This window comes from Perissodus microlepis, chromosome 16 (genome assembly GCF_051167445.1).
Source record: "Perissodus microlepis isolate ML-2025 ecotype Zambia chromosome 16, ASM5116744v1, whole genome shotgun sequence".
NCBI classification, from domain to species: domain Eukaryota; kingdom Metazoa; phylum Chordata; class Actinopteri; order Cichliformes; family Cichlidae; genus Perissodus; species Perissodus microlepis.
This window is the reverse complement of record NC_140476.1, coordinates 27862612-27874536: the sequence shown is the minus strand read 5'-3', so window position 1 is coordinate 27874536 and position 11925 is coordinate 27862612. Positions and strand designations below refer to the sequence as shown.

General features: G+C 37.7%; 2 protein-coding genes across 3 annotated transcripts; both read left to right on the top strand.

Annotated features, from left to right (window-relative positions):
* The first annotated feature begins 915 nt into the window (after positions 1-915).
* On the top strand, positions 916-1827 carry LOC146371094 (olfactory receptor 6N2-like). The gene has a single exon (XM_084908232.1). It carries the CDS (start codon positions 916-918, stop codon positions 1825-1827), a length of 912 nt encoding a protein of 303 aa, XP_084764358.1.
* A 6703-nt stretch (positions 1828-8530) lies between these two features.
* On the top strand, positions 8531-11500 carry LOC146371093 (olfactory receptor 2T11-like). 2 transcript variants are annotated; one of them, XM_084908229.1, is made up of 2 exons: positions 8531-8546; positions 10572-11500. In XM_084908229.1, exons 1-2 carry the CDS (start codon positions 8531-8533, stop codon positions 11498-11500), a joined length of 945 nt encoding a protein of 314 aa, XP_084764355.1. The 2 variants fall into 2 exon arrangements, with proteins under 2 accessions (XP_084764355.1, XP_084764356.1); XM_084908230.1 differs by lacking the exon at positions 8531-8546 and having other exon boundaries at positions 10562-11500.
* Positions 11501-11925: the final 425 nt, after the last annotated feature.

The following is an 11925-nucleotide window of genomic DNA, read 5'->3' as shown; positions in this document are numbered from 1 at the left end:
TATCTGTGTGTGCAGGTGACTATTACTGTGCATAATTATTAGGCAACTTAACAAAAAACAAATACATACCCATTTCAATTATTTATTTTTACCAGTGACACCAATATAACATCTCCACATTCACAAATATACATTTCTGACATTCAAAAACAAAACAAAAACAAATCAGCGACCAATATAGCCACCTTTCTTTGCAATTTCTTTTCAATTTGTCAAATAATTATATTCTCTAAAGTAAATTTGTGTAAATTATGGAATTGTTACGGTGGCCCTGAGAGGCCAAACGGACTGCAACTTAAGAAAACACCAGCAATAAGAAAAATGCTGTAAAAGCACACAAAACACAATGGAAATAGGAAGAAAGAAAACAGAAATAGGAAAAACGACAACGGAAATAGGAAAAAAGAAAACAGAAACAGAAATTATCTTAAAGTGCATTAACTATTTTGTCTCCCCACATTGCATTGCAGTGTGCATGATGTCGATCTACATTAAATTGTCTTAGCCTGAACAGAATTACATATTTAAATATAGGACTATATTTGCTGTTCTTTTATTATCATTTCTGCCGGTCAACTAATTTTTTCTTCTTTTAAATTTGTTTTTCAATTAATACCCACGTATGTATGTAGTAAAAGAGGAGGAGCCGGAAAATGTACCCGTGTAAGTAAGGGCTAACCACTGTCGGCTTATGTCTCCAGAGGTTGAACATGGTAATAGGTCTTTGTGGAGAGTTGAATGAGATATATGGAGCTTGAAGTTTCATTTCATCATATATTTGGTCTGACTTGAACAGTTCACTTTCTAAAGATGAACACACTCCAAGTTTAGGTATCTATGAATAATAATATTTTATATGTACTACTTTTAAACATTCTGCCTCTTTAAAAGTTTAGTTTATAATATCTGATTTTCATGAATGCTGAAATGAATATAACATATATAACTTTTGGTGGTCATGTGGAAGTGGAGAAATACAGATATATTTATTTTGTAATTATGTTTATGGTATACGTTCTAATAATTTGCAGCAATTCCACTATTGTGTGGGTCATCATAGTTCAAAAAAGCCTTCATGAGCCTATGTACATTTTCATTGCTGCTTTGTTAGTGAACTCTGTTATTTTGAGCACTGTCATCTACCCGAAGCTTTTGATTGACTTCTTATCTGAAAAACAGATTATTTTGTATCACGCCTGTCTTTTTCAAGTATTCATGTTTTATGTTTTAAGCAGTTCAGAATTCTTACTGCTGTCAGCCATGGCTTATGACAGATATGTGTCTATATGTAAACCTCTGCAATATCCAGCTATCATGAGAAGAACAAGAGTCAGTATTTTCCTGATTTTGTCCTGGTTTTTACCTGCTATTCAGATTGTAGTGCCAGTACTAAGAAATTCTATTACACCACTCTGTAACTTTACTTTGAAAGGTATATTTTGTAACAATTCTATAAACCATCTTTATTGTGTAACTTCAAAAGAACTATCTATATATGGTATGGTTGTTCTATTTAATGGTGCACTTTTCCCCATGCTTTTTATACTTTTTACATACATAAAGATAATTATAGTTGCCTGTCAGAGTTGTGGAAATGTCAGAAAAAAAGCTGCACAAACCTGTTTGCCTCATGTGCTAGTTCTAATTAACTATTCTTGTTTGGTTACTTATGATATGGTTATAGTTAGACTGGAATCAGAGTTTCCTAAAACTGCACGTTTTATAATGACATTGCAATTTGTAACATATAACCCTCTTTACAATCCAATAATATATGGACTAAAAATGAAAGAAATTGCTAAAAACCTCAAAAGGTTGTTCTCTTGAACTAAAGTAAACTATTGTAGACTTTTACAGTCTTTTGTTAAAAATTGTTTTTTAGTGTTTATTTAAGAGGTGTTAAATGATATCTGATCTTTGGTAGGTCTTTAATAAGACCTATCATTCCTGAGACATATTCTTTTCAGTGTAAAAACTGATAAACGTCTCCAGCTATTCAAAGCATGTGATTCTGTTCAGTAATTTTTTGATTATTCATTAAAAAATATTACTATCTTTACTCCTATTCATAATATTGTTTCTTAATATACAGTTTAAGGACATTTGAAATGATTGATTGAATGAAAACCAAAAATATACAGCTTTTTCTCTTTTGTATTATAATATCACAGATTTCTGTGGTCATAGTGTGAGATTCAAAAACTGGGCCTTTTCCTTGTGCAGCAGAGAGTGGATCATTATTTAAAATTCTAAATGAAAGTAAGAAAATAGCAAGATCCTACCTGTCTGATATCACTTTTCTCATATAGATTTCTGAATAAAGAAGTGTGTTAATAATTTTATACTGTGATTTCATATTTATTGGTTCTCACAATCAAATCCAAAAGCTGAGACTATGTAAGAAGATAACTGAAAATATGGAGGAAGTAGTTTGACATGAGGACGAGTACATAAGGAAGCGAGAGAATTAACATGCTGAGGTTTTTGTATCTGTATTGCAGCCCTCTGTAAATGAAATAGGGTTCAGAATGCAAATTGAAAACATATGGATTGACAACTTCACATCACCAAAAAATTGTAGGTCTGAGTAAAGTATATATTTTCCGTTTGATTTATATGTAGGTTTATGTGATTCTGAATTTCATTATGTGGTGTGACTATTGCAAAATGAGCAGTTTTTTTATGGAGATATAATGGTCAAATCTTGTAACTGTTCAGAGTAGTTTAAAGGATTTTGTTTTAATTACCTCACATGAAAGTAAACATTTGAATTAAATACATTTTATAATATAGCCAGTAAATATATTTTACTGAATTTCTAAATTCACATAATCGAATACAGGAAAAAACAGTCTAAAAATAACTATAATAAAAATAAGTTTCTAAATGAGTGTTAGATATATTCCAGTATTACACTATTAATCGGTTGTGTACCACAGACCTCTAAGCTGGAAGTAGTACTTAGAAGACCATCTCTTCACTTAGATGTTTTAACTAATAATAGACTAATAGGCAACCTTACTGTTATCTCAAAAATTGTCGTAATTGTAAAAAATAGTTGTAAAATATGTAACTGTTCATCGTCAGAGAGATTGTTTATTTGAACAGTTTCAGTCATGTTTCAGAGCTCATCACAAGACAGAAACAGCTTTGGTGAAGGTTACAAATTATTTTCTAATGGCCTCTGACAGTCAACTCATCTCTGTGGTTGTCCTGCTTTACCTCAATACAGTAAATTTAAATTTCACACACTAAGGTTATCACTCATAAATGAGGAGCAGGACTCATTACCATTACTCATCACCAAATAATTTTCCAATATTAAATGGACGCTCTTTCGATCAGTGCTCTTTTTATGTAATTGGTCTACAAAACTGTCAAAAGGATAAAGTGGTCAACAAGTCATTTTGTCTTTTGGCCTAAGAGAGCAATTAAACTTGCCTTGTATTAAAAAGTTCGGTATTAATTATCAGAAACAGGAGATTTAAAGAGTAGCCTTCAAAGCGTACCTGACTATGGTGTAAACTAGTATAATGGATTTTAAATAAACAAGATGTGATTCAAGTACAGATTTTGAACAAGTTTTACCTTCTAAAGTCAAAGTCATCACATGTGCTAACCAGTGGCAGAGCTGGGGGGGGGGGTTTACTGGGCTTAAGCCCGGGTTGTTTTTTCAGAAGCTCGGGGTCTTTTGGAGTGTAATTTTTTCATAGTTAGATGCCTGGCTGACAACTGTATAAAACAAAAACTACACACAATATTCGAAGCACATAGTGCACACTGGCAGGGCCTGGCAGGGCCTGGCAGGGCGAAGGACACTGTCTCAGCTGAACTATGGACATGCACACACATACATATACTGATACTGATAAGCACTCGCTGACGCATCACCCTCCCTACCCCGGATCCAAAGCCACCTCCAACGCTTACCTCCCCTCTGATGTGGACATCGGGTCAGCTGGAGGCGCAGTCGAAGATTGCAGCGGTCCCAGATCAGATGTACACACTGGAATACTTTCCCGTGTTGCTTTTCTGTGTTTATTGTGCTATGGTGTGTTGATATCTGTGCATTCCTGTATTATCCTTTTGTGTTACACATTTCGATGTTTTTTCCTTGCTACCTAGCCTGACCTGTCTCCCCAATGTGATGTTTGTGTATCGTATGTACGGTCGGCAAGGTCTGTCATCTCGGTTGTGGGCAAAAGACCTGCAACTGACAAATAAAGGCTATCTCTCTTCTCACATCATCACACTGTGGGAATTTACGACTATGCGTAAATCCCCCCTAATATTGGTATGATCCGAGCTCAGACACTAAGCGACTGAGCGAGGGGAGCTGCTGCCTGCGAGTTTGCTGTTGGAGAAGTGGAGACAGGCAGACAGAGGAGAACTGAAGTTTGACCAGGTACCAAAGCAAATCATTCATACTGTACAAATAATGTAAATATGATGGTGTATCACGAAAGATTGATATCAAACTGATCACTTGACCCATATTACATTACTTGTTCTTCAAGTGAATCAGCAAATGGCGAAATGAAAAGCCAAACAACAACAATGTTGTTTCTTTAGAGAGTCTTAGCTTACATGTGTGTTTATTTCATATTTTCAGTTGTTACCCCACCACGGCTAAATAAATCGGTTTCAGAATACAAGAATGGACATAAGGGGCTTCTTTCAAAGAAAACACTCAGGTAGGTGTTATTTTATATATTATGCTTTGTATGTTGTTCAGTATATTTCTATGCAAAACAAGAGGAATTTCAATACACAGCAGTATATTCACAGTTGAAACCAGATATTTACATACACTTTATGGAAAACACAAGAACATTTTTTTACTGTACAACATCAATTTAGAGTAAACTTGTTTTGTTTTGGATTAATAAATATTGAAATATCTTTTGAATTAGTTAAATGTCAGAATAAAGAGAGACAGAGCTGTCTATTTCTTATAACTTTCATCAAATTTAGGAGTACATATACACTAAGTTTATTGTTAATTAATAAGAAAACTCCAGACGATTCCATTCTGAGCTGAAGAAGCTTCTGATAGGTTAGTAGAGTCCATGTGAGTAAATTGGTGGCACACCCGTGGATGCATACAGGGAGTGTAGAATTATTAGGCAAGTTGTATTTTTGAGGAATAATTTTATTATTGAACATCAACCACGTTCTCAATGAACCCAAAAAACTCATTAATATCAAAGCTGAATGTTTTTGGAAGTAGTTTTTAGTTTTAGCTATTTTAGGGGGATATCTGTGTGTGCAGGTGACTATTACTGTGCATAATTATTAGGCAACTTAACAAAAAACAAATACATACCCATTTCAATTATTTATTTTTACCAGTGACACCAATATAACATCTCCACATTCACAAATATACATTTCTGACATTCAAAAACAAAACAAAAACAAATCAGCGACCAATATAGCCACCTTTCTTTGCAAGGACACTCAAAAGCCTGCCATCCATGGATTCTGTCAGTGTTTTGATCTGTTCACCATCAACATTGCGTGCAGCAGCAACCACAGCCTCCCAGACACTGTTCAGAGAGGTGTACTGTTTTCCCTCCTTGTAAATCTCACATTTGATGATGGACCACAGGTTCTCAATGGGGTTCAGATCAGGTGAACAAGGAGGCCATGTCATTAGTTTTTCTTCTTTTATACCCTTTCTTGCCAGCCACGCTGTGGAGTACTTGGACACGTGTGATGGAGCATTGTCCTGCATGAAAATCATGTTTTTCTTGAAGGATGCAGACTTCTTCCTGTACCACTGCTTGAAGAAGGTGTCTTCCAGAAACTGGCAGTAGGACTGGGAGTTGAGCTTGACTCCATCCTCAACCCGAAAAGGCCCCACAAGCTCATCTTTGATGATACCAGCCCAAACCAGTACTCCACCTCCACCTTGCTGGCGTCTGAGTCGGACTGGAGCTCTCTGCCCTTTACCAATCCAGCCACGGGCCCATCCATCTGGCCCATCAAGACTCACTCTCATTTCATCAGTCCATAAAACCTTAGAAAAATCAGTCTTGAGATATTTCTTGGCCCAGTCTTGACGTTTCAGCTTGTGTGTCTTGTTCAGTGGTGGTCGTCTTTCAGCCTTTCTTACCTTGGCCATGTCTCTGAGTATTGCACACCTTGTGCTTTTGGGCACTCCAGTGATGTTGCAGCTCTGAAATATGGCCAAACTGGTGGCAAGTGGCATCTTGGCAACTGCACGCTTGACTTTTCTCAGTTCATGGGCAGTTATTTTGCGCCTTGGTTTTTCCACACACTTCTTGCGACCCTGTTGACTATTTTGAATGAAACGCTTGATTGTTCGATGATCACGCTTCAGAAGCTTTGCAATTTTGAGACTGCTGCATCCCTCTGCAAGATATCTCACTATTTTTGACTTTTCTGAGCCTGTCAAGTCCTTCTTTTGACCCATTTTGCCAAAGGAAAGGAAGTTGCCTAATAATTATGCACACCTGATATAGGGTGTTGATGTCATTAGACCACACCCCTTCTCATTACAGAGATGCACATCACCTAATATGCTTAATTGGTAGTAGGTTTTCGAGCCTATACAGCTTGGAGTAAGACAACATGCATGCAGAGGATGGTGTGGACAAAATACTCATTTGCCTAATAATTCTGCACTCCCTGTAGTCTGTTATCGTGTTGGGTTTCCTCTTTCTGCCGTCACCGATCATCACATCTTGGTGCATGGAACTTAGAACACACACAGTCTTGTTTTTTTTAGGTGCATAAATTGTCAAGGAGACACCGCCACTTCTAAGCACTGAAGTGGAGAATGCCTCTCGCTTTGCAGTATCTTTTGCAAGTTGAGGAAGTTCACGCCGGACTTTATTCACCGTGCCCAGTAACGTTGTTTTGTGCTGCAGCAGTCTGTGCGGCAGTAACAGTGAAGTAAAGAAATTGTCCGTTGTGACGTTTCTCCAATCATACAAAAACGGCTCCATCAGTTTCATGACCACGTTCTCTGCCAGCCTCTCTCCCTTCTGACGACTGGGGTCCTTTCCCAAGTAAGGAGATGCACTGCAGACATATTTGGTGTCCAAATCCGTGGCCATCCAGAACTTGATCCCAAATTTGTCTGGCTTGGTTGCAATATACTGTGTGAATGGACAACGAACCTTGGTAGGGAACAGCTGTTTATGTATGGTCATGTGTTCTCCTGGAGTGAAACTCTTAGCACAGTTCTAGTTGAAGCGTGTCCAGATGTCGGAGATCGCCGCAAATTTGTCTGTTTTCACCCGTTCTGCCTGCGTGTCCCTGTCATCAAATCGAAGGTGTTGCATAATTGAAATGAATCTATCTTGGGTCATTTTCTCTTTGATTACTGGCACCAGAAATCCTTCTGACCAGCAATCCACAATGGCACCAACAGGACACATGATTGCTCTTACAAACAGGATTGAAATGAATGCCATCAGTTCATGAACTGACAAGTTCCAGTCCGGCTCTGTTCTGCGGGCTTGATGTACCGTGCACTCTCTGATGGTCTGCAGCATTCACACGTCTAACAGGCAAAGGAAGCTTTGGAGCACACTTGTAATCTTACGCTGTCGGAAGATAAACAAGTAGAGAATGGTAAATTTACATGAACCTCACCCTAAATGGGTTTATATAAATATCATATCTACTATGGCAGTGACAAACCTTAGCAGACTCTGTGGGTCCAGCTTGCGCAGTGAAGCACGAACGATTTGCTACTGCACTGGGCATTCCAATGTCCTCTTCAACCCACACAGTGCCGTCTTTTGCCGTGTGGCTCTGGCTGGGCTTCCCAGTACCACGGGGCCTCTTCTGTGGAGGCATGTTGGGTTCTTGTTCTGTTTCCTTTTCAGATTCTTCTGAGGAGGTATCAGTGGCCTGCTGGACCAATGAAACGTCTCCTCCATCAGAATCTGCTTCGTCAATTTCCTGAAGCAAGGCCAAAGCCTGTTGCGCGGAGAGGTCTTCCTGCGTGGCAGTGATACGGAGGCCATCCTGATGTGCGTTCTCAGAAATGCAAACAAGAAATGATTCTCCCGCCTGGGTCGGTCTGCTTTTATGCACAGCACTGTGCTGTAGTCAAGCAATGCCACTTCCTCACATACACAGTGACAATGGAACAATGGAAGATCTGTGCTGAGAGTCAAGGAAGGTGTGAATGTGCGTCTTTTATATTTGCAGGTCAGTCAATGTGTGGGATATTTTGTATAGGTACGGCAGGCATTTCTGAAAGTTGTAACACAGAGGTTTGGCCTGACTTGGATCTGAGCAACTCTGAGTGAGCAAATGCAAATGTGCCAGGCCTCAAGGATAATGGGTGGTTTGCACAACAAAAGCTGGAGGAGAAACGAGCTGACAACCTGTGAAAATCTCAGCAGGGGTGATTAACACCTCGGGACTTGCACCAGAAAATAAAAAACCCAGTAATTCTAGGGGGTGTTGGGTTTAGGGAAGTTACATGCTTACATGCTGTCTGGTCTTCATGAACTTCACTGCATGTATGTATGTGTTAGTATGATTAATGCATTTTTATGTTTGTGTAATTTTTGTGTACCTCTCCTCTTTGCGGTGCTCCAGACACTTTTTCAATTCTCCACGCAAGGCAGTCGTTTTTTTCTTCCCAGTTTCCTAAACCTAAATTTCATTTCCCACACTAAAACAGCCTTCCTCCATGTTCTCACCTGCTCCTCTCACTCCATTCTTCTCTCCCACTTTGCAGTCCAATGGCAGTCAGTTCTCTTCAGCTTTGTCCTGTGTTTTCTGACTGTCTCATCTTGCCATTCCACTCCAAACGTGGCAAATGTCACTCAGACAGTCTCCTCAAAAGTCATCTTCACACACAGTAAAGTTGCAGCTTGCTGGAAACGCATCTCCATCCATCCATGATGATGGGTTTTCTTTCTCTCTGATGCCGTTTGCACACACTGCTGCTGGACCTTCCTGCTCAGGACTCTGCTGTTGTCTCTTGGCCTTCTGTCAACCGTTGATGTTCATGCCTGTGCTTCTGGAACTGCACTCCTTGTCTTCAGGCAGAGGTTAGCTTCTGTGAAGCTTGTTTTCTCAGGGTGAGGAACACATGGGAGTTAAGCTGTAAACACCACTCAGCCAAAACTCGGCCTGAGTGTTTCCTAATTATGTTTGACCTATAATTTTCCTCCAACTGCTGCATGTGGAAATTTGATTCAGGTCTGCTCTTCACTTGAAGTGACAAACTAAGACATTTTCATTATTCTCATCACTCCTTAAACAACACACATCTCTCTCTCTGGTTTTTGAACTCTCATTTCTTAAAAACAGAAAGTGAGATTGTAATCATCTCTGCCCCAGCTGGAGACCGCTTCGCGCACACACTTTCACACCTCTCTGTGGCTCACACACACAGTGACGTCCTCCTCGGTGGACGCGATGTGTTGGGATCCAGCTCAAAGGACCAAATAAATGTTGGGTCTGGGCTTCCACAGGCCCCACTGGTTTAGAAACGTATTCCTCATGAAGAAAGCAAGACAATGGCGGAACCGGGTTTTACTTGCTAGCAAGGGAGACTCGTTGGAACCAGGCTCTTGGAGCTGAATGCTCCTCACCTGTCTCCTAGCCAGCATCAAATAAACAGCCTTCCTTGCCGCCTTTTATTGAAAACAGTTACAGTACATTATATATATATCATATATTGTATCTGGGGAAGTACGAGAAAATGTGAAATACAACAAAAAAAATTTATAAAGTCAACTATAATTATTCTGCAGTAATTCTACTATTGTACATTTGGATTTACTAAAATCTCCATGTACCTAGGTTTTTCTGTTTGTTTTGTTTTTCGTTTCAGACACAGCTCACGTCTGATTTAGCCTCTCTTTTTTGTTGTTTTGTTTATTTTTGTTTCTTCTGTACCATGGTCTCTGAGAAAACATGTAAACATTTACTATATGTAAATATCCACATCCACACAATATGCTCAACTATGAAGACAAAGGTTATTTAATTCTGGCCTTGCTTGTTCCTTTTCCCTTGCCTTATTTATTATGTAAAGCTACAAAAGATACAAATCTTGTAATGGAAAAAAAAAACTATGGAAATAAGTTAATTTGACTCAATTTTGTGAAAATAAATCTTTTGTTAACCATCTGTGTGACTGCTTGTCTTATATTTCTGTATATATGTATTAAATATTTTATTCATAATTATTTATGTTCTTAAGAATATAAGATTTATGATGAGTTAAATATCAGTAATCTCTTTTTTTGATAATATCTATTTTTTTTTATTATCTTTCCAAAACTTGCTGAAACCCTAACAAATCCTAGAGATTTAGGCCTATGGAGTTGATAAACATGTTTGCATGACAAGCAGTTCGGTTTGCTTAATAAGATCCACAGAGGTTAAAACACTCATAAGACCATTCAACTGATCGTAACCATTTACATTCACAGATGTGGACTGAGAAACAGGATTTCACTGTCTGGTATCCCATGCTTGTATAAAATCAAGATAGTCTTCTCTTAGTTTCTAAGTCTGTTTATACAGTCTGTCGTATTCATTACTGATTTAAATTTTTTTGAATATAGCAATGGATGATGAATTAAATGTAACATATATAACCCTTGATGGTTATGTCGAACTTAAGCGATGCGGATATCTATATTTTTTAATTATGGTTGCACTTTATGTTTTAATAATTATAAGTAATTCAACCATTGTGTTCCTGATCTGCATCCATCGAAATCTCCATGAGCCTATGTACATTTTCATTGCAGCTTTGTCAGTGAACTCAGTTGTCTTCAGCACTGCGATCTACCCAAAACTCTTTGTTGATGTTTTATCCGAAAAACAGGTGATTTCTTTTTCAGCATGTCAATTTCAGCATTTTATGTATTACTCAATAGGTGGCTCTGATTTCTTACTGTTATCAGCAATGGCATTTGACAGATATGTGTCTATATGTAAGCCTTTAAAGTATCCAGTCATTATGAGACAAACAACCATCAATATTTTGCTATTTTTAGCTTGGTTTTTGCCTGGCCTTCAAGTTGCAGTGTCACATGCATTAGTTCATAATAATAAACTCTGTAATTTCACTTTGAAAGGGATTTTTTGCAATAATTCATTGTGGAAACTTTACTGTGAGAGCCCACGAGCAGCATTAATTTACGGTTTAATTGTGTTGCTAAATGTTGCTATTTTTCCTGTCTTGTTCATACTTTTCACCTATGCAAAGATTTTTCTAATAACCTACAGAAGCAGTAGAGATATCCAGAAAAAAGCAGCAGAGACTTGCTTACCTCACCTGTTTGTTTTAAGCATTTTTACTATTTTTTGTGCATATGATGTCATTATAGCTCGATTAGAATTTGATTTTCCAAAAACTGCACAGTTAATAATGACTTTACAAGTGGTTTTGTATAACCCTCTCTTTAATCCGTTTATATATGGTCTGAAAATGAAAGAAATCTCTAAACACCTAAAAAGGTTGTTTTGTCATGTCAGGTGTAGTTAAATAAAAATAATTTCTCATGTGAGACAGTAAAAAAGGGACTTTTCCATTTCTCCATTCTGTATTCTATCAACATTTGGTAGCACTCTGCTGATAACAATGATTATAATTACAGTAGTTTCCTGGAGAGAAACTACTGTAGAGCTACAGTGTAGAACTACAGTGGAGAGATTTAAAAAAAAAAAAAAAAAAAACAACTGTTGGTGGGGGGGTTGGGTTACAATTAAGTTTTGCAGTTTCAACAATATAAATTCTTGAAAGTTATTTCTTCATGGAATATATCATGAAAATCTAAATAAAGATTTGTCTGTTTAATTAATTAGAGTACACACTGGAGAGTGTAATTATTATGCATGAATTTTGAACATCTGTAGTACAGGAACATAATGAAATGAAATATTGTACTCAGCAATGCAATCCTTCATAAA